The following is a 23,268-nucleotide window of genomic DNA, read 5'->3' as shown; positions in this document are numbered from 1 at the left end:
ACGAGCATTGACACCTTGTACATGGAGGGTAAGACACAAACAGTTGAATAAGAGGAAAAAAAGTGGTAGAAAAAAGTGCAGAAGCAACCGCAGCCTTGAGAGAATTGTGAAACAAAACCCACTTAGGAGTTTGGGGGAGATTCACAAGGAGTGGACCTCAGCTGGAGTCAGTGCTTTAAGAGCCACCACTTAACCAGAGACAACGTCAGAGGCATCAAAAGGACTGTTGCTCAGTGGGCCAGTGTCCTCTTTTCAGATGAAACCTTTTATTTTATTTGGAAATCAAGGTCCGGGAGTCTGGAGAAAGTGAGGAGAGGCACAGAATCCAAGTTGCTTGAGGTCCAGTGTAAAGTTTGTAGTCAGTAGTGGGTTTTGGGAGCCATGTCGACTGCTGGTCAGGTCCAAGGTCAGCACAGCCCTTTACCAAGAGGTTCTGCTGACCAGGTTTATGGAGATGCTGATTTCATTTTTCAGCAGGACTTGGCACCTGTCAAAAGTACTAATACCTTTTTTAGAGACCATGTGATTGGCCAGCAAACTCACCTGACCTAAACCCCCCAAATTCTCTTATGAATAGGAAGATGCCTGACACCAGATCTAACAACACAGAAGAGATAAAAAGCGCTATCAAAGCAACCTGGGCTTTCATAACCCCTCAGCAGCGCCACAGACTGATCGCCTCCATCCAACGTCACATTGCTTCATTGCTTCAGTATTCAAAGCTGTACATGTTTGTTATTTTCAGTAGTCCAACATTATTTATATATATTTATATATATTTATATATATATATATATATATATATATATATGAGTAATATTCTAAGTTTGAGAGAAGTGTTTTAGTCACTAAGCTATAATCAAGATTTAAAAAAATAAAAACTTTTTTAAAAATATCAGTCTGTGTGTAATGAATCTGATGAGTTTGACCTTTTGAATTTAATTAATAAAATAAATCAACTTTACGATAAAATTCTATTTTATTGAGAAGCACCTGTATATGCACACAATTTATAAGGTATAAAAGATGTACAAATTCTATTTGTATATCATGTTTTGTTTTCAGCTGTCTGTATTCCTCAAGTTCTCTAAGAAAGACCAAATACATTGTGGATTTCAACATATTAATGTAAAATGTATCAACACTATAAGGATTGTCCTTTTATAAGAACTTTTTTTAAAAACGCACAGGAGAATATTTTTAAATAATGAAAAATTAAACTTATAATCCTTTATGCCATTTGCGTAATTTCAGGTAATTTTCAATGGAAGATGCAAACAGCACAAAATAGTTTTTCCTTTAAAGCTGTGAAAAATATGTTCTAGGGGTAAATAATGTACTTAAACACATTCAGAAACTAATTTAGACTTCTGAGAGTGCCATGAAAACTCAATGTGTTAACACTTTAAATGTACTTTTTTTTACTTGACACTAAATACACTTGACATCGCTATGACAGGGTAGTGGACAACTTTTATTATGAACACGGGTATAATTAAATTGCCATGTTATACATGTACAGCAACTAACTGCTTTACAAAAAAGCAATACAATGTTTTATTTACAATCATATAACTTTCAATTTTACACAAAAATATTTACAGATGACTAATGTGCTGTTTACAGATGATTTGGTGCAATTAAAATGCAGGGAAACAAAATGCTTCAGACCAACACAGTTTTGCATTATAAAATACACATCGTTACTTATTTTCAATGTAGGCAGAGTTCTTTCACCGCAAATTGGAATGGAAATGTGAACATAGTGTTTATACACATTTCAAGGACAAGCATGCTACTGATTAACTGGTGTGCAGGCGGGAAAAACCATCATGCCTGCATCTAGAGCTTTAGATTAGACTCCTGTAGATCCTGAGAACTTGTACAATTCAGTTTAGCTGTGTCCTAACAACAGATATCTGGGATTTATGGATGTAAGGGGACAGAGAGGGAATAATAACAGGGTTAAGTCGACTCATCCTTATCTACGTCAGTTTGAAACGGACATGTTCTAATGTTTTAAAAGTGACCCCGCGACTGGTACCTGTATTACCAGAGTGAGGAGAATATGACAACTCTGCAAGATCACCAACTAAGAAGAGTAATACTGTATCACTTCTAAAATGACTGCAGGTTTATATAGACACTGGTATAACACATGAGAAGCTTAAAATACTGAAGTTATAAAGTTTAGACAAAGAGAAAAAAAATTATTTTATTTATATATATATATATATATATATATATATATATATATATATATATATATATAAAAAACAAGCTGATGAAAATAATTGCAAGACAGGATTGGTCCCAACTGAGATGCAAAGCATGAGCCACTGTTATTAATAATGAATAACACCCATATAACAAACAAACCATTTAAAGCCATTTGTTCAAGGTCAAGTGGTTGAAAATGGGTATAGTGGTTGGATAAATTTACCACCAAATCTTAATCAACAAATAACTTTTTTTTTTTTTTTTTTTTAACAAGAACTGGGTAAGGCATTTGGTTAGTGCCCTTTTTTAGTGTTAAATTTCCCTTTAAAACAGTCAACAAGACAAAAAGACCGCATTGGAAGAAAAAAGCTACAATGAATAATTGGCAAACTAACTGTCACTATTTTTTTTTAAAAGGTAGGGAAATGGCTGTAGGAATATGTGAGATAATATTGCACATCAGCAAACCTCCTCATGCTTTGTTTCCGTTTAATGCATTGTGTAGTCTTCACTGTAGTTGCATTTGTAATTGAAAATGTAAAAAAATGGCACATTAAATAAAAACACGCCATATGAAGGTTATAAGACATGATCACCAGTCACAAAAGAAAACACGCCCTTATTGCATCGCAGCGGCCAGGGAGTTCTGCACCCCTTTGCTAAATGCTTTCTGACCGAAGGGGGACCACATGTACACCCCCACCATGCCATCTTCACCTCTGTCTGTCTTATGCCCTTTAAGCACACAAACATAAAAGACACAACACCATACAGTATATCTGAAATAAATTTTGCTCCCAAATATCATTTTGCTATGCTCAGTATTATGGGAATTTATTCATATAGCACTATTGTTCTTGTCAATATTATTATTTAAATGACAGACGGTTATAAAGACATTATGATTATAAGGGATACCGTCACTGATTTTGAGTTAGCTAACCTCACAGAATAAATATGTACAGTAAATGCAGCAAGTAATGATACCTATATATTTGAAGATATGATTTTTTTTTTCTTTTTTACAGTGCAGCGAAGTATGGACATATGTATAATATGAAGACCATTTCTCAATAATTAGTACCTGTTTTTCCCCTTCTTCAGCTTATCTTACAAACTATACACAGCTGGTAGACCTGACAAAGGCACACAATGGACGAAACATCAACCCGCAATGTGTGAGCATCGTTGTCATCATCATACATGTCATTTCCATATATACATCTGCTTAGCATCAGAATGACGTCTGAACGCAGTCTGGATTTCAAGCTTGTTGATAAGAGGGTCTCTGAGGACCTGCGGATTCAATCGTCCAGGACAAATGGACCCAGGTAAATCCTGACTTTGAGGCCTTCGTTCTTCCACAGTCAGTTTGGTCAGGTGTTGTAGTGGTTATTTCAGTCACTTTTTTAAATAGTCTTTTTACACTTCATCCATTGATGTTCAGCCCCAAAATTGCAGAATGTTTTAGAGCAAGCTGGTTCTACAGTCTGTATAATTTTCTTCTGCTGATATTAGTAGACAAGGCCTTAATAACCATGTGGGTTCCTGCTTGTTCCCCCCCATTTTCAGAACTGAAGCTGAATAATCAGTGGGCAGGAAAAGGATATGAACTGCAGTTTTACAACTTTTTCCTCTTCATGCACCTGTAAAAGCATCTTGATTGATTCTAAACAGCACTGCTGAGATCACACTCCGCTCATGCAAACATCCCGCGCAGGTTTAACTATAATCTTCTGGTTTTCCACACCAAACTAAGGTCAAACTAAAGCAGTTCTCTCTTACGCAGGAACCATCTTAAACTGGAGAACACGGAACGGAAACAGTTTATGAAGGATGGTTAATGCAGCCTCCTGGATGCAGAGTCAGGTCTCAGAGCGTGCTCAGACGATCTTCTTGATGCTTGTGCGTTTGAAGCTGCCAGTGCTTCGCTGTTTCTGCACCTGGCTGGCTGAACTGTGGCGTGCTCTGCCGCTGCTGCACAGGCTGGAGGTGGGAGACAGCTCCACGTTCTCCTTATCAACACCTGCAGAAGAGAGAGAGAGAGAGGGAGAGAGAGAGAGACACACACAGACAGCGGGTCAAAACAAAGCCCTTTAAAAACATACAAATATCACATCCACAACTATACTGAGATACTGGTATCAAAGTTGGTTTAGGGTTTGTATCTCAGAAGTTCTAACTGTTCAAAATATGTCACTTTTCATGCTATGGCATATAACTGTTCAAAAACATCATCAATGCCTGACGTTTATTCAGTGTTTGAGCAAATCCCACCCATCTAACAAAGGTTTTGAGGCAGTCTGAATGCACTTACAGCTGTATTTGTTAAACCAGTTTGTAACCCTCAGTGTGACCTTTGCATGCAGAAAGTCAATGCAATGCATAATGAAAAGACAATTAAATAGATAAAATATTATTTAGTATAGGTAAATTATTGCATATTTATAGATTTTTAGAACAAAGTCATTAAAAGCACATTACTGACCAAAAAAAAAACAAAAAACTTTTCCAGAATCACTTTGTTTTCAATAATTCAGCCATAGCAACATCTAGGTTTTCCAGACACAGAGAGAAAAAGGTATTCAGTGTTGAATCCCAAGTGTTTTAAGCAGTAGCAGACACTAGAGATAGAGCATGGGTATTAATAGGAAGCCATTTGGGATTTCAACCTGACTGTTGGAGAGGTTAAACAAAATAAGATGAACACCCAAGATGGATCATTACTGGGTATAAGTAGATATATTATATACAATATATGATAAAAACATAATAAATAATAAAAAACAATTATATTTTTTAGTTCACCAAAGCATAGTTCTTTTACAGAAGTTTGCTTTCTATATTACATTTCACAATAAGAATACTTTTTTTCTCTTCTGTCCCTCACCATTTCTCTTTGACGTCAGATATTTATTTAAGTTCATTACCTTAGTATATTTTTTCCCCAGGTTTTTTTTTTTTTTTTTTTACTAAATCACTTCTATTTGCAACTGGCATTCTTATAAACCTACCGATCTTATTATAAAAAAAAAAAATTGATTATTTAATATCAGAATACTTTAAACAAGCACACACTTAGGTATGAAATCAACAAACTGTAAAAAGGTAAGAATATAACAGAATTCAAAAGTTTTAAGACATAGTTAAAACTCTTTTCTTTCATAGTATCAGGAATAACAAAATAATCAAAAAGCTTCATTATAATGAGCTTTTTAATAATCTTTTATTTATTTTTAATATATAAATATATATATTTTTTTACAAATTCTCTGTAATTATAAAACAAGTTCAACGCAAAACATTTTAAGACAAGTCCTCAAAAATGTCTTCAGATTTAAAAGACATGTACAGTAATTACTAATCATTCAGTAATCTTACATTGTACTACTTTATACAGTTATGTAGTTTTTAAGACTCTGTACCTAATCTGTTAAGCAGAGCAGTCACTATTTAATAAAGCCTCAAAACATTACCAAGGCTCCAGAGTTTATACAGAGACAGACTGAGAGTAAGACTGAGCGGCAAGAAATCCATTCCTGTCGAGATAGATTTGACTTTTTTTTTAAATTATCATATAAGCAGTGAGAAGATAAGGAAATTTTGCATGAATAAAAGAATAAAGAGGACAGTAAATGATAAATGAGCATGCTCAGCACACGGGAGTTTTAGTTATTAAAATGTGCTGTAAGGTGTGAGAACTGATTGATTACTTCCTTAAACTGATCATGATTTGTCTTCTGCTCCAAGAACACACTTCAGAGAATAAAACTCCTGCTTGCAATAAATAAGGGAGTTTTTCTGTCTATTTTCGATTCACCAACTAGCCTGTTAATGACCTTTGTTCATACTTAAGATACAGTATCTGTTTTTAACTCCAGTTAAATACCAGTGTTGACCAGAAGGTGGTGCAAGACATGACTTCTGCTATAGTGAACAGATACTTGCTCAGGAAGTGCCAACTCACAAATATACAAGCAGGACATAATCTTTGAACAGCTTTTGAAAAGAACACTGAAACTACGCAACATCAGTTGGACACAGACAGAATAAAAAAGAAGTGTTATGTTATTATCATTACAAAGCAGCTTCCCTTTACCGATTTCTGACTTTTAAATTAAGCACGAAGGTAAAAGGAGGTGGCACAGCAGCAAAGGGTGAATACCTGGGAGGACGAGGTGTGGTGGGAACACAGCTGACTTAGAGCAAGGCAGAGGCGCTTCACACAGGCATGCACGCACACACACACACACACACACACACACACACACACACACACACACACACACAAAAGAAATGGAAAAGAAGGCAGACATGAGTGATATTCACAACTTCAAACAGAAGCAATGAATGAAAAACAGAATTGAATAAACAAAATAAATAAGCAGCCACTTTTATGAGCAATAAAAGGATGGATCTGATTGGTGATGTTATGCAGTTTAAATCATTTTTACCAGTAAGAATCTAATCAATTTGTGTTGGTATCATATTGACTGTAAAATCAAATACTGGGGGGAAAAAGTATTTAACTGTCCACCATACCATAAAAAAAAAAAAAAAAAATGTAGATAAGTGATATTCACTTAAATCAGTTACCAAAGTGTGCAAACTATAGAACTGGACATTAATTGCCCATCACAGCTCTATAGTTTAGGCTTGTACCAGCGGTTTTCGGTGGCATCTCTTCTGCTGTCCTGGGATGGGACAAAGTTGGGGAGCGTCTATAAACTATGGGGCCCTCTGAATTGACAGCGTGTCCCAAACAAAGAAAAGAAAGTGCATTGATGTTAATGTTGATTTAAACGAATGGATGAAAATGCACATGCACACACAAACACACTTTTTACTACATTTAAAAATTATGATGCACACTCGGAACATTACTGAAATGTTAGTGGCAATTCATGGCAAGTCTTGAGTGGGATTGTAGCAAAGGCAGGAAACAAGCATTATACAACAACAGGTAACCATGTACCATGATATGTGCTCCTGTATGTGTGCAATGCATGCAGAATTTCTGACCTGGCGAGTGCTGCGAAGTCGCCAACGAGGTCATGGAGTTGGACAAGTTAAGGTTGGCAGTGATGCTCAGCTGGCTCTGAACGATGGGTGGATATGGAGAGGTTGGCGTACGTTGAGACTCCTCGCCCCCTTCCTCTTCAATCCCCGGAAGGTAGGTATCAATTAGAGCATCCAGAAACTTAACCACCAGTTCAGCATAATCTGGGATTTGGGTTTGCTGCAGAGTGAAAGAAAACAAGCCACTTTTGCAGAAGGAGCTACACACTTCTTGGTCACATTGTGAGCTAAACTAAATGGATGGAGTAATTGATCCCAAGCCACTCAACGGAATAAACTGCTGTCCTACTTCAATTTGAACAAGAGAGATTGACTCTGCTGCCTATACGTCAGCAGGCCACAGAATGCTTCTATTGTAAGTCAAGGCTGTAATGATATTGATTCTATAAACAGTACACAAATAAAACTTTTTTTTTGTGCCTACATTCTTACAGCAAAAGTAGGTAAATGGGGAGGAAAAGTCTGTGGAAACTACTTAAAGCCATAATTGCACTGCAGGCGGAATTTCTTTCCTAATCTTTAGAAAAATTGATGGCAAATATAAGGACGATTTATCATACCTTAGAGAAGGGGCCGGCAAACCTCCAAAGTCCATTAAAACCGAAGCCTTTAAGAGATGGAGATAGCAGCAGGACAATGACAGAACATGAGCGAGAAAGAAGGATGGGACAGAAAGAGGAAGGGAAGCAGAAAGCGGTCGGGGAATAAAAATGATTCAGTCAGCTTACACAGACAGACAATAAATTAGTTTCTTTTAAAACTAAACACCACTTAGCCAGTATTAGATATTTACTTTTTTTTTTTAGAAATGCAAAAATGCATTTTCCAATGTACTTATAGTGAATATTTAATATGTAACACTTTTAAAGTTTAAATTATTTTTTATATTCTATAAAAAACTGAAAGAAAAGACCTGAGATCAAGAATAAGGATGAGTGAGAGAGCTTACTCTGCAGACAGGAAGGTTGGTACTGAGGTGGAGACTCCTCATGATAGACCACACTCTGGACGATGCCATGGACAGGGTTCAGGAGGTTGGGGTCCTGACACATGGACAGCAACGTACTGATCTTGGAGTCCAGAAGATTATGCCTGTTGCAGAAACACATACTGTAATACACGCACTATACCACATCACACATAAAAACATGAAAATATGATGGTAATAATTAAAAAACATTTCAAAATGTTATAAAAAATTATAAGGGAGGTTATGAACTATGACTGCACAGTCCTGTCTGTAAGAACTTAAACTTGTTTGGATTACTGCACTAATCTAGCAAACTAGAACATCATAACTCATTACATTACCCTAGCTACCAACCTAGTCAATTAAGCTTTCAGGCAACAAAAACACACAACTCTGCAAGCATACAGGAACTTCCATTTGTCCAAAGGGCTATCATTTGTCCGCTCATTTCCTGTATTAACTGCATATGCCCACTTTATTACATTTCTTGCCGAGCATTGAGAAACGGATGATTTCTGTATTTCAGAACAGATGGCTTCTCTGAAGGAAAGCAGAAAAAACCTTGCCTTGATCGAATGAGTTGCGGTTGCTAGAACGAAGGCTATTTTATGACATCCTGTAGCCATACACAGACAAGAATAAGACAAATCATGCATGTAATATTTGACGAAGTCAACAAAGTTTCTAAAAATAAGATTTCAGCCAAAGCCACAAACTGACAGACTACACAAAACACCTAGCTCAGGCATGCCACATATCAATGCTGTTCGTAAGCTACAAAGCAGTCAGTGCCACGTTTCCTCAACGTCCTTAACTAATACATTTGCACATGTAACAGTTAAAAAAACAACATTCCAGCTCACAAGTGCTTTAAATCCTTTGCAGATGGGCTGTCCTTGGCATGCTAATCTGTTATTTTATGAATGAATATAATATAAAAAGGTAAAAGACACTCACACCACTGGGAACACCTTTGGAAAGACCACACTGGCTTCAGCCAGATACTCATACAGAATCCTTTGGTGGAACTCATCAGTTGAATACTTCACTTGTGTGGCCTGTAACAGAAAATAGACCTCAGAACTCAGCACCTAAGAGCGCTTGACATGCTTATCGCACCTTGCAATGCAGGAGCCTTTATCAATATATTATTATCGTTATGTATTACATCCTATATACACAAATCAGTCATAACATTAAAACCCAAAACAGCTTTGACCCTTTAAGGCATGTCTCCATAAAACCTCTGAAGGTGTGCTGGGGTGCGTGGCACCAGAATACTTAAGATCTGGGGAATTTGGAGGCTAGATCAACAACCATGAGCCCTTTGCCTGCTAAGCCCCTATGCAGCAGACTGTGATGCCCCTATGCAGCAGACTGTGATGTTCTGGTGCCTTTCTATTATCGCCAGCATTAACTTTTTTTCAGCAGTCAGTGCTGCATTGGCCTTTCTGTGAGATCAGAACGAACTGGCTGGCCTTTGCTCCACAACAGGCATAGATGAGCTAAAGTGTCCATTATCCTGTCACCAGGTTACTGGTATATATTTAAAAATCAAATGTTATTTAATTCACTTTCCGATATTGTTAGTGTTGTGGCTAAACAGTGTATATTTTACATTATTATACACAAGATTACAGGATAACACAGGTATACATGTAAATTTTAACAGTATAATTTTTTTTTTTTATAAAAAACTCCTGGTTTATATGATCTTTATCTGAGAAGAAAGATGAAATGCCAGTAGACAGCAAATAGAGAACAATAGAGAAATATAGAACAAATAGAGAACATAAGAAGTGAATCTGGTCTGAATTCCTCACCAGCACAGTAAGGAGAAGCATTTGGATCTTGGGGTCTGTGAGCACCTCCTCATCCAGCAGCACGTTGGACTCCGACACAGAGACCTTGCGCAAGTGGGAGTTGGCTAATCGTTGTGTTTCTGGAGGAGAAAAGGGCAAAATTATAAAATTATAACCTAACTGTCAATGTAGATAAATCAATACATTCTATATTATATATATATATATCACTGAATGCAAAAATGATCATAAAACCGAAAAATCTGAAAGTACTTGTAATTAGTGGAAAAATATTATATACTCTATATATAAACAGAACATTATTTAATTACTATATGCAGCCATGCCTAATTCCCTTATAATCTGCACTAAGCTCTGCAAAGTCTTACCAATGTCATAGTCATTTTCAGCCACCCGCCTTATCTTCGGAGGAGTAGTGATGCCTGATTCCATCTCTGGTCTCTTTGACGCTTTGGAGTCTGATATCAGATGGTCAAAACTCTTCCTGGTGCCTAAGAAACAAAACCAAAGTACAATTAGGACAAATCAGTCCAAGATTAATTGGCACTGCAGCTCCAAGGACAAATTTAGAGAGAATTATGAATGGGAATGAATTCAGGTCAGTAAATAATTTAAACACACAACCCATACATTCATTTCAATGAGTAATCCTTAAAAACAAAAAACAAACAAAAAAAAAAAACTATTAATTTATCATAAAACCTTGAAGATAAACCACACACAAAGGCATCAATATGCATAGCTACCTAGTAGTTTTTTGGCATTGGCCTGTGAGGGTTGTCCCATATCAACGCTCATGGACTTGCGGGTACGAGGACTGGTCTGACCCATGGTTGGATAATACGCTGCCAGGTAGCGTTCTGATACTTTGGGTGATGTCCATGGCTGACTCTCCTTTAGTGGCCTGTCAGATTAGAAGAACAAAACAATAGACAGACAAAAATATTAAAGTAAATATTAAATCAGTAGCTGTCTCCAAATTAAGGTAAAATTAGGAAACTTAATCAGATATTTATTATTATTATTATTATCATTATTATTAATACTACTACTAAAAAAATAGTATAAATATTTTACATAGAAATATGGTGAAAAGAAGAACATGATTATATATCTCCAACATAGTTTAAAAGGATTTTGTCCACTTTATAAGCTTTGTTTCCCCTTTATGATATTTAATAATAACAGTAATAATCGTAATTAATAACAAGCACAACACTGTTTGCGGCAATGTGACCACAAGAATAAATTTAGCAACTGAGGAAAGAAATGATGGTGAGCTTAGAAAAATTACAAAATATTGTTACACAGGATGTGTGTGTGTGTGTGTGTGTGCGTGTGTGTGCAAGCATGTATGCACGCACACACATGCACACATATAATTGACATCTATCAATGTGAAATGGTTTCACGAATGTTTCAGAAAGTGGAAGAAAAATACCCCAAAGTAAATGGTATCCTTTTCAGTACTTCTTGGTCCTGTATGATATAATACAGTATGCGACAAAATATACAGTACTGAAGTGAAAAGACGAACAATATTACCTTGTTATTATCTCTGAGTTTATCTCTCCTGAAAGAAACTAACACTATAAGCGTGTTGATCTACCACGGTATCTGTAATTTAAGTGTGTGTGCACCGCCTCGCTTTAGACAATATTCATATCGTTCACGTAGATTCTCAACCCGGATTCTCGGAACAAAGGTTAACAGAGGTTCAAAGGGGTTAAATGAGCTCACCTGCATCCAGGCTCAGGGTGATAAACGGAGTAAGTGTCCACAGGGAAGTTCTCCATGGTAACATCTGAAAGAAGCAGTGACTTCCTGTGTTTGAGACTGCAACGGCTGCGCACCTCCTCTGACACTGTAAGCAGAGCTACAAGACACACATGCACTCACATTACAACAGGATAGGTATAATTATGATATAGAGGCAGAATGTTTTTCCTTTTTCCCATTACCTGCCAGATAGGCCACACTCTGTGTGTTCACCTCAAATTTGTCACAGTTACGGTGTTTTCCCACCAGACCAAGAAGCGTGTGCAGGATACGAACTGTTCTTGCCACCGTTGTTGAGGACGGGTGTCTGTAACCTTTAGAAAAGACAACAGAGCAAAAGCTAAATAAACTGTTTAAGGTGTAAACAATTCCGATGCAATAGAAAACATATCACTTTCTCTTTACAGCTTTATATCTGACCGCTGTGTGGTGTGGGCTTCCTGTTTGAAAATAACAACATCCTGGTGTGCAAGTACAGTAAATAATGAAAATGAAGTGTCCTTTATTTATCAAAAGATGTAGAGAACAGTCTCGCTCAGGGTGATCTTAGTGCTAGTGTTATATTTTACCTTTCAGCAGATGCCCCACTAGTGCAAAATTGAAGTTGGAGTTAAAGTTAAGGCCAACAAAATGGTCCATTTGTTTACAATCCCATTCTAGAGGCTTCCGGATCTCCATAAAGACCTCCTCAGGACTCTACAAAAGAGAAAGAAAAGACTTAAAGCTAATCAACCACATCAGCTAAAATAAAAGCTTTACTCAAGTCAAGTCTCAGTGTCGTCCAACAAACGTGTACATATTTTAATATAAAAGAGTAGAATATGGTTCGCATTTTGTATGTGTGTGTCTTTTTGGGTGCGTTTCGGTCCCTGTGTTTAATACCTTGTCATTAAACACCCGGAGGCTGTCGAGTGTGTGCAGGTTCTGCTCCAGCAGTGCAGTCCCAGCTGAGTACAGATTTACCTCATCCAGCTGCAGCACTGCTACTGCCACCCAAAACAGAGCCTTGTGCATGGGAGAATCCTGAACATACCCACACACACCCACACACACACTTACTTCATGTTCAGTTTTACCCTTCACAGAATATCTTTCATGTCCATGCCTAGCTATTATGAGCTCAGTAGTGGTTTAAAAATAGGGTGTTTTTTTACCCAAGCTGATATACATTTAATTGCAACCTTGTTTAGAAAAAAACAACACAAATTACTCCAATGTGTCAATTATTTTCAAAATACCAATATAGATTTAACTACTATTTTGTCAATTCAGCAAAACTCAAAACAAAAAAAGTTAGAAAATGTATGTTTTATCCCCATCAAGAACAGCTTAAAGCATGACAATACCTGACTGAGGAGGGGTTGAAGCTTGGTGAGAGCGATGACGGTGGCTTCAATGAGAACCTGACTGTTGTAATTATCCGGCCCCTTTAAGCAGCTCTCCAGCCCCTGCAGAGGAAAAGCATTGATCTGGCTGGTCAGTGGAGCAGAGCACCAGCAGCTAGAGATACACTGCATGAGTGAACCGCTCGACAGCAGTCTCAACAGCACACTGCATTCTGCAGATACGAACCATCTGACACTCACAGAGAAACAAGCAGGCTCTTTACGCTTTCCCAAGAAAGGAAAACATGTTAGAGAGTATGGAATGAGTTACAGAGTGACCTTTATTAGTGCGAGTTTTTCCGGAATGACAGCGAGTGAGTCAGCAAAATTCAGTGGAATTTACAAATGATTTTTATAAGAAATTGGATGGAGAAGAGAGAAAGGGGAAAATACAAACTCTACCTCTTAACTCTACCTCTAGTTAATATTCAAAATGGAAGTCTACATCACTACTACCATCCCGAATATTTTAAAAAACTTTCAGTTCATAAGAATCGTTCAAACACGCCATAAGTCCTTGAATAAAAACTCTACCTGCAACCATATGTTTATCCTGATTAACTGTTTGTGATTTACTTGGTGATTCTGGTGCTAGTTTGCTGGTTGGTGCTATTTATTCATTATTCATCTGAGAACTTGGTGGTTGTGTTCCATGCTAACAGGGAGACATTGTTACACCATCATATCCGTTATCTTCCCCCAAAAAAACAAGAGCTGCTTTTCTTTAACACCATTTCCCAGCCAAATTCACCATAATTTAAATGAAAAATCCAATACAGAGGTAGTAGAGACAACAAAAACTGAATTGTAGAATAGTTAGAAACTCCGTTAGTTAGCAATGTAGATGACTACTTATACGACACTGCTGACTACAGGATTAGCATGAAAGCTGAAACTTCGTAACCTGATCTGTTTGAGGATGAGAAGGTGAGACAGATGGTCAGACTAAAGAAATAAAACACAGCTGCGTCACCCTGTTCAGGTAGACATGAAGAAAAAGCTAAACACCAATGTTGCACTCTCAGCAGGTAGTCGAACGCTATTGGGTGTGAAGTAGGAAAAAAATAGTTTTCAGAATTCCATTTACCTCAGAACAGAATTTCATTACATAATCACACATCTTTTGCACAACTGAAAATGATGTTAACCACAATGACTGATACCAGTGGGTACAATAAACAATAAAGGGGAAAGCACTCACCCGGTCAATGCTGAGCAGAGGACTGGCCTTGCTGAGGATCCGGATAATCTGTTTGATCTGACCATGAGTTACACGTTTACTGATGCAACCAAACACCACCAGCGCTCGCGGCTGCAGAGATGGGTTATACTGGAAAGCAAATCTAACCAAAGAAGCAAAACAACAACGAATAAGAATTACCAACTGCAAGAGAACATACCTTAAAAACACAGTATGAATAAATATACATTTTTATTTACGCACTTCTGAGCCAACTCTGTCCATTGGTCTAACCATTTGCATAAAGGAATATCCCTCATACATGCCTAAAAAAAAAAAAACCACAAGAGTAAGTCAAGCATTGAACAAATTCTCAAAAATGTATCATCAATTATTTTCCATTATGACAATCAGCTGTATAAGGAATAAACTACTAAGAACTTCAAAGAGCATAAATTAGAAGGAAGTCAGACCAACCTCCATAATTTCCAGCAGGGCCTCAGTGACTGTCTCCAGGGAGGACAGGGCGAAGGTCTCCCTTTCATAAGAACCTGGAGAGAACGAGCGATCTCTGTAGCTGGAGCGGAACGCTATCACCGCCGCTGATTTGACTTTACTGATACCAAACAGCAGGTAGAACTTGGGCAAGGAGAATTCAGTGAGACTTAGTCGTAACACCTGTTTTGTCTCCTCTGCAAAGAACAGAAAAGGAATTATGATATATTGGTAGAATACTATAGGAACTATAGTGATATTATAGTGTCCCTAGGTGAAGAGGAACTCAATGGAGCTTGTAGTCAAAGGGGATTTTGGTAAATGAGATATCTGCTTACAAGACACAGTATTTAAAAATGGCCCAGAATTTTTTTAAAAAGGTGTCCTGTGCACAGTAATGTGTCATAGACACATGCAAATAAAGAGCAAGCATGCCTAAAAAAAAAAAAAAAAAAAGGTTCTGGTTTTTGCATCGAAAAAATACTATTAAAAGCAGTAAACAGTAGTTAATGAAGCAAAGTCAATAACTGGTGTGACAACCCTGTGCTTAAAATATAGTTTCAGATACAATTTGTGCAGTTTTATAAAGAAATTAGCTGCTTAATTTTAGTTTTAAAATTAAGTTTTACTTAGTTTTTTTTTCTAGCGTACTAATGTTTGGAAATATTTTTTTGCACAAAAGTTAATAATGAAGTCACAAAATAAGAAACCTGCATAACAAATTAATTAATTTCTTTTTTACATTTAATAAAAAAATAAATAATAAAACCACACACACCACCACACAGGGTGTCTAGACTTTTAGACACATTATTATGCACATGCGTGTATAAAGTGCAAGAGCATCCTCACCACTGAAGTTGAGCTGGGAACAGGTACACAATGAGTGGATTATGTTAATGACTAGGCCGTGGGTGGAGGCTCTGAGGGACAGGGGTCCTGTAGCCACCAGCAAAGTGACCACATGGAAGAGGTAGGGCAAGTGGGCCGCCACATCCAGAGAGTTATTAAAGGAGAGCATGAGCATGTAGCGTGCCAGGATGGCAATATCATCCCACATCAGGTGCTGCTCCAGAGTAGGAGTAGGAGACAGGCATGTCTTGTCGATTATCTTGCACATGCGGCCAATCACCTTTGAAAAACAGAACATAAAGCAAACAAATTAACTTGTGGTAAGGTCTGGCAAAAGCAGCCTTAAAGTGCATCATTTATACTGGATAAAAAACTGTTGACATTTCAACTCAACAGCTCCTGCAGAAGCTCCACCCCGCCAAATTCATGGATGCACACTGCCAAGGCAGAACACTAACAACTGTGCTAGATATAGAATAGTGTTTTGTGAAGTAGTCTGTGCCACAGTGTTTGATTCCCATTTACAAAGCCAGGAGTGTGTTCAAACACCAGATTTGTTTCTTTTAAAGCCCACACAAAGAATCGACAGCTAGCAAACCGTGAAGAGAGTTTAACAAAAAGTGCATTTGATTAGATTTGATTTGCTGACTTGTCCTTTAAGTGAGTTTTTGTAACATTTCTGCTAACACGTTGAGACGAGAGGTTTCAGAAAGCATAATTCAATATAATTCTACGTTACTGCACAATCAGTTCTAAAGTTCAGTCAAGATTTTAATCACAAGTGTGCAGAAATCGTACAATTTAAAACAAGCTTTAATTGCCAATCTTTTTTCCACAAAAGATCAAACAGTTGTGGTAGTTCTGAAGGTCCAGAATCACAAACACCCTTTATGTTTGTTGTATAAAATTTCACAGGCTAATGTCATTTTTGTCATCATCTCCGTGTGTCATAAACATTACACTTCAGAAGCTTATGACCTCCTCAATAAGGTCATGTTTGGGTCTGCCTATGACCTCCGAGTCTGATGTGTGTGGCACAGAGAAAGCAGATGCAATGACTGGACAAAGCCTGCCCTTGTGCTCCCAAACTGGCATGTAGTGACATCAGCAGTGGCTGGCACATGCTAGCCAAACAGTGCTCAGCACCCACTTAGCGCGGCTATGAGCTTAAAAATATAGCTATGACAAATAGAGATAAGCAAACACGAAGACAGATCTTAATGCTTTCGCTGCTTTGTTCAAGGACTGCGATGCCAGAGACACTTGAGGTAAGTGGAATTTAAATCAGAAAAGCCAGCTTTGTGCTATGCTGCCTAACAATGATGTCCATTCACTGTATTAACCAAGAGTTGTCCATATAATAGGACAGTTTGTCTTGCTAGCTTACTATTGTGTGCGTGTGTGGATTTGCATACAACACCTCTAGCTATCTTAGCAAGCTTGGACAAAATTAGAGAATTGTTTTTATGGCACAGGGACAAGAAAAATTAATTCATCCATGTTTTACAAAGACTCTGTATAATGTGCCTACAATGAAGTTTTATTCCTGTGAGAAAACGAGATTGCACAGATCTGTCAACAATGATGTAATGCTATTAACAAACAATGCTCTTAATGTAAACATAATTAGTAATTATAATTTTACTGTTTTCTAAATAAGTGTCACGTCACGCATGTCAGACATTTAATAGAGTTTTAATTAGTTGTGTTGCTAAAATAGCAAAGGAAAATAGTTCTGGAAAAGTCTGGAAATAATTAATAATGGCTACAAGCAATCAAAGATAATGAGCCAAACAGTGCCATGACTAACAGCATGGTTATACTAAAGTGCCAGTGAATTCTTAAATTGGTAAGCCAGTACTGATTAGTGACAGTTTGTTGTTTCTGTGCACCTTCTAATGTGTATTGTATCTATACTAACAACTTATACACATGGATTTGTATAGTTGATGCTTTACATGAACAAATAAGAAAACAAATTGCATGAAAATGATCTACAGCAAAGTAAGCTTAGGTGTCAAAATAAAGCCTTCGGGACAGGCTACTGTAGTTTGTGTTTTCTGTTATCTCTACAGAGAGCAAATACCACAATGATTTAACAAATTTAATGATGATGATGGGAATTATAATCACTGTAATCCCATACTGTTGTAATACAAGAGAAATAAAACACAATGGGATGTGCTGTTACAGAACAATAACCAACAACCAGTAGCCACTGATCATTAGTTTCCAAGCACTGGCATGCTTTTACTATAACAAGCTATTTATATGAAAAAAAATGAACAGCACATGATGTACTCTAGCTTATAAAAATCCAAAACTAGCACTGAAATCTTACCTTGCTTGAAACTAATTTAACATTTCCAGATGCCAGAGCCACAGCTGTATCAGCCATTACTTCAGCTTTGATTGATCCCAGCCCCCCAGTAGCACTGGTCTTTATGAAGCTATCCAGCACCACATCTAGCAGGTCTGAGATCTATGAATGAAAAATACAGGTTGAGTACTTCTGAAGGTGATGCAATATTTAAGAAGCCATGTATATATACTGATCAGCCATGACATTAACACCACAAAACATTAACACTGACACTGATCATCAAATATATACCAGTAAACTAGTGACAGGATAATGGGCGCCAAAGGCTCATCTATGCCTGTGGGGAGATCCAGTCCAATCCCACAAAAAAGCCAATGCAGCACAACAGTCCTAAAAAAAAAAGTCAATACTGGTCGTAATTTAATAGCACGAGAACCCGCCCCCCCACAGCACACCAAGTATCTGTCGCTAACGCCCTGGTTCCAAATTTCATAGAACACCCCAGGAGGTCTTGAGGAGGCATGCTTGTGAACCCAGAGCTGCCCATGTGGCACAAGGAGAACCTACACAATAAGAGGCATAATGTTTTGTGCTGTAATGTTATGGCTGGTCGATTTAGGTCAAGCCTAGAATTAGATATTCCGTTATACATTTGTTGAAAATAAAAAACAAGAGCAAACCCACCTGACCCAAGCTACCCCAGATCTTAGCCTGAATCGATGGATACATCTGCTTCTCATTGATGGTCATTGTGATTAGCTTATCCAGAATAGCAGTTACACGTTGCCGCTTGGCATCATCATTGTGCTTACAGAAGCGCACCAGGTTGCGCAACCAAGGAGTCATGTATTCCAGACACAGGTGCTTTAGCTCAATACCTGTAACACCAGCAGACACAGCAAATAATGATTGCTTTACCAAACCGCATATGCTTAATCTATTAGCAGTGTACAAACAGCAAGTGTGTATAAAATGTGTGTCTGAGTAGTACTAACTTGACTTGCTGAAACCACTGATGCATTCTTCCAGGAACTCTAGAGTGAGGTGAGGTTCATTTGCTGCTAAAGTCTTACTGATGGACACAATGAAAAGAGTGTTGTTGGCTGGGATACACAAGCCTGATGTTTCCAGGAGTTGTCCTTCAATTTTGAGGTTGAATGTGCAGGTTAAGGCACACAAAAGGTTGTATGCTGCTGACCTATGGGTGGCAATAAAATAATTTTATGCCACATATCAGTAACATAGATATCATGGTTAAATAACTATCCAGCAGGGGATTCTTTACTTACTCTTGCGATATAAAAAAAGACAGCATTAACAATTTCTAAATATTTCTAAAGCAATCTATGTAAATGTTTTTTCATGGGCTTGCCCCTCAAGTAAGTCTTGCTAGTGGCAAGTTCAAGTGCCTGCGTGTTGAACTAAAGCCACACAACACCCACATCAGCATATCTAATCAGCTCAAAGCAACAAAGAAAGAAACTGATATGCAAAACAGAGCACTTTTAACAAAAGAACTGAAATCCAATAATCAGTTTATCTATGCCTGTAAAAATGTATAAACAAGTGGCCATATTATTTGTGCATGCATTTACCTGAGGCTGGGGTCAGAACTGCCCAAGTTGAGCAGGGCAATGTTTAGTAAGGTTCCAGGCACGTCTTTAGGTCTGATTTTGGTGTGTTGAGGGATAGAGTCAGGCTGAGAGAGCTCCCAGCGTGTACGGATATGGATGATGGACTGTACTATGGCATCACACTCCTGATGCATAAAGGTAAGGGGTGTGCCTTGGTTGGCGATAGTCAGTGTGAACTGGTTTTCATCAACAAGGCAGATCTCTTCAATCTCAGAGGCATAGTAGATATCATTGAGGAAGACTGACTGGCCCAAAACACGGGTACGCTCAGCTGAGGTCACTTGTACAGCTGTGGAACCAACCTGGGTAAACAATTGAAAGATCATTAAAACAGGGGCTTCCGCCAAAAATTCTGCCTAATAACAAGGAGCATGCTCTAATTTCTTTAGAGGAGGTTTATCACCAAGAATACCTTAATGGACACTTTTGTGTCTTTGTGAGCAAGCTTAAGCGCATTATGGAAAACTTTGAGGTCTTCCTCCAGAGCCAAGGTTGAAGCAGGAAGTTTCTGCTGGTCAGCTTCGACGTATTCGGCAAGACGTGTAGGCGAGTCAATAAACAGCAGCTTCTTACTGCCTTTTAGTCCAGTCAGCAGCCGCTCATGGTATTTGGTGTATTCCCGCACCCAGGTGTTGCAGTTGTAGATAAAGACAGCGGCTACATTCTCATAGGCAAAGTTTGGAAACACAACAAACCACTTGGAGAGGAAGTCAGTCTTGAAGCGGTTGCTAGGCCCAACATGGGTCAGATCCACAACGATCTCGTAGTGTTTAGCATAGTATGGTTTGAGTGTAAGTAGTACATGGTAGATTAGAAGGTCACCGTTGATCTGCCCTGTTTTGAACCTATAGGGAGGGAATTCAAAATAAGGTAGAAGTTATATATATATATATATATATATATATATATATATTTTTTTTTTTTTTTTTTTTTTTTTTTTTTTGAAAATTACCTGAAATACTGAACAGTTACATTCATCACATTCTGTTAGTAAAACTTTCTTGGGTTTTAATTGTACAAGTGGTGTTTAAGTCAAATTAGAACATTTGATTGTGCAGAATAACAGGACACAGTTACGAGATTAAAACAATATCTTTATTTTTCAATATAAATCCCTTCTACAATAATGAACTTATCACAGAGTTTCACTAGTGCTTGGATACCCACTACATACAGTGTTTTCTCATTACAAACTGCCTGCTACATGTCTGAAATGCTGGCTTCCCAGGAACTCCTAATGGCTCAAACATGTGGAAATAGCTTGAAGGAAGATCAGGAGTACACAGGGATTTGGCAATAACTCTCAACTGGGAGTGTGCGTACAGTAATTTAGACAGATGCGTTTCTTTCGCATTTCTTGGCAACAAGTTATCCGTCACTTTTTTCAACATGCAGGCATTCCATTCGACAAATATTCACAGGAATGACTGCAGTTGGCTCCAAGCCACATCAGCCAGGTTCATCACTCACAGATGTACACCCGTCTTTAAAATATTTTACACCTTCATTCATAAGAATTTCCAGTTTGACCTGAACATCAATTGTATATTGTACGATTACTACAGCAATACAGAAAAGTGTTTTTACTCAAAGTGGATTTGTGCATCCTTCCCAAATGCCCAAAAATTTATAAAAATAAATTTAATGTTAAAAACAGATTCGTAACATGCATCTGTTTGACCAAATTTCTATTTTGTGTCTAGTCATTTATGTTCTACCTTTATGTGTCATATTATGTTCTCTTGTAGCTCTAGGACATCTAAATACAAGGACCCCTCCAAATAACCCTACTAGACGAAGACAGGAAGCGACTATATTTGCTTTGTGGGCCGTTTACATCAGCCAAGTTCATCTGCTGGTTTCATTAACCTGTGCACCCCAAGCTTTCCGTAGGTAAGTGCTCAACACCTCTAAAGATTTTATTGTATTTTATGACTGCTTTCTATCGTGTGCCACTGAATGCTGACATTTCACTGTTTTTAACATGACTGCATATAATTTAAATTATAAAGGTATACTGTAGCATAACCTTAATATACCGGACTAAAAAACAGATTTTATCTTTATCTATTAAAAATGAACAAGAAGTGAGAAGCAAGAAATGAGAAAGCTATAAGCCTAACACTGAACAAACAAACAGCAATCAGCTGAAGTAAAATAAAGTTAAATAATGCATAAGTCATAATATTTACCATATATTATTTTTTAACTAGAAGCAGCAATCTCCCTGAGAAGACCTGTCTGATTATTCTTGTGGTAGGTTTTTTTTCATTCTGGCTATCTATGACTTGACTAGGTAATTACCTGTAAACACTAACAGCTTGCTTATTTTTAAACTGATAAAGTTTTTTTTTGTGCATTTCTAAGCTGGTATGGAATCTACAACATTTCTCAACATCACGAACCAAACTGAAGCTCCAATGAACACATCAAGTGTTTCTGGGGATTTTGGGGATTCAATAAGTTGTTTCATTGACCCTCAGCTAGCATACATCGTAGTTCTATCAGCTGGCAGTCTCATACTTGTCCTACTAATATCTGTCTTGGTGCTGGGATATAAGGTTGTTACTTTAAAACGACGTCCAAGCCGCAGCAATGTGGAATCGACTGGATCGGGTCACTGGAGCACTGAACAAGCAGAGAAAGGCATTGTAGGACCATGCGAGACCAATCTCCTTCTAGAGGACGTCCGGACCGATGCAGACGATGCAGAGGTGCAGGAAGAAGAGGAGGCCATGTTGCATCAAAGCAACACAGAATACAAGGATGAGGAAAATGTCCTGCCCATCATACAGGGCTCAACATCCAGAGATTCCTGCATAGATTCTGCTAAGGAACTGGAAAACATGCCTTTGGTGGTGTGAGTTTATGCATGTGTTCTTACTCAGTGTTAAATGATAACCCACAGACACCATCTTAAAGATGCACTCCATGATTTAATCAAATGGCTTGTTTTTTGTTGTTGGCCATTTTTTTTCCTTCTACCTGTGTTCCTTTCTCTCTTGCATTATTTTATTTAATTTAAACCTAGAATTTTTATGTCTGCTGGATATGAGGTAAGAGAAGGTAATTAACAAGATGAGAAAAAAAACTAACCATTCACTAGACTTTTAGAACATTTAAATACAAAAAAACTTTTTATGCGATTCCTGCAGATTTACCTAAAATATTAATAGTGTTTGTCTCAGATAATATAGTGGCTTTAAAAAAAAAATTTAAATACTGTTTTTTGCATTTGCTTCATAAACAACCATAGAAAAATAAAATGCTAATTATAAACAATTTGTAGTGTGTTTATGTTGCATTGGCATGTTGGCTAATATTCTGTAGCTGTTTATTGTGTATGGTATGAATGATGTGACAAATCATTAATGAACACTCTGCGTTCATACTGCTTTCAAATCTAGCACTCTGTTACCTAAGGCACTTTTATCTCCTAATTTCCTTTAACTTACATAGCATCTCCTCAGATGTCTATACATGTACACTACACTATGTATAGTAATAATGATGTAGTAAAAATGGTTA

At 37.5% G+C, this 23,268-nt stretch overlaps 1 protein-coding gene and 1 long non-coding RNA gene across 4 annotated transcripts in view; one reads left to right on the top strand and one right to left on the bottom strand.

Moving 5' to 3' along the window:
- Positions 1–1,453: 1,453 nt before the first annotated feature.
- The window catches only part of nf1a (neurofibromin 1a), a 65,505-nt gene continuing 43,690 nt past the window's right edge, over positions 1,454–23,268 (bottom strand). The window contains exons 36-59 of one of the 3 annotated variants that reach the window (XM_053507664.1): positions 20,153–20,585; positions 19,702–20,042; positions 19,102–19,304; positions 18,791–18,984; positions 18,125–18,265; positions 15,784–16,063; positions 14,914–15,128; positions 14,701–14,762; positions 14,458–14,599; positions 13,218–13,319; positions 12,754–12,894; positions 12,441–12,567; positions 12,054–12,185; positions 11,833–11,968; positions 10,839–10,996; positions 10,461–10,583; positions 10,093–10,211; positions 9,227–9,327; positions 8,249–8,391; positions 7,860–7,906; positions 7,243–7,459; positions 6,883–6,960; positions 6,386–6,439; positions 1,454–4,246 (exon numbers count right to left, since the gene is read on the bottom strand). In XM_053507664.1, coding sequence (XP_053363639.1) covers positions 4,104–4,246; positions 6,386–6,439; positions 6,883–6,960; positions 7,243–7,459; positions 7,860–7,906; positions 8,249–8,391; positions 9,227–9,327; positions 10,093–10,211; positions 10,461–10,583; positions 10,839–10,996; positions 11,833–11,968; positions 12,054–12,185; positions 12,441–12,567; positions 12,754–12,894; positions 13,218–13,319; positions 14,458–14,599; positions 14,701–14,762; positions 14,914–15,128; positions 15,784–16,063; positions 18,125–18,265; positions 18,791–18,984; positions 19,102–19,304; positions 19,702–20,042; positions 20,153–20,585 — 3,832 coding nt within the window. In that variant the 3' untranslated portion in view covers positions 1,454–4,103. Of the gene's footprint in view, positions 4,247–6,385; positions 6,440–6,816; positions 6,961–7,242; positions 7,460–7,859; positions 7,907–8,248; positions 8,392–9,226; positions 9,328–10,092; positions 10,212–10,460; positions 10,584–10,838; positions 10,997–11,832; positions 11,969–12,053; positions 12,186–12,440; positions 12,568–12,753; positions 12,895–13,217; positions 13,320–14,457; positions 14,600–14,700; positions 14,763–14,913; positions 15,129–15,783; positions 16,064–18,124; positions 18,266–18,790; positions 18,985–19,101; positions 19,305–19,701; positions 20,043–20,152; positions 20,586–23,268 lie in introns of all 3 variants that reach the window. The other 2 variants (XR_008361348.1, XM_053507663.1) reach the window with 2 other exon arrangements.
- LOC128533407 (uncharacterized) lies at positions 16,920–22,953 on the top strand. The gene is made up of 4 exons (XR_008361349.1): positions 16,920–17,051; positions 21,489–21,633; positions 21,954–21,996; positions 22,108–22,953. It is a non-coding gene; the product is annotated as an uncharacterized LOC128533407 (long non-coding RNA).

The sequence above is a fragment of the Clarias gariepinus genome, chromosome 11 (genome assembly GCF_024256425.1).
Source record: "Clarias gariepinus isolate MV-2021 ecotype Netherlands chromosome 11, CGAR_prim_01v2, whole genome shotgun sequence".
NCBI classification, from domain to species: Eukaryota; Metazoa; Chordata; class Actinopteri; order Siluriformes; family Clariidae; genus Clarias; species Clarias gariepinus.
Note: the sequence above shows the minus strand (reverse complement) of the source record. Positions and strands in the feature narration are given on the sequence as shown.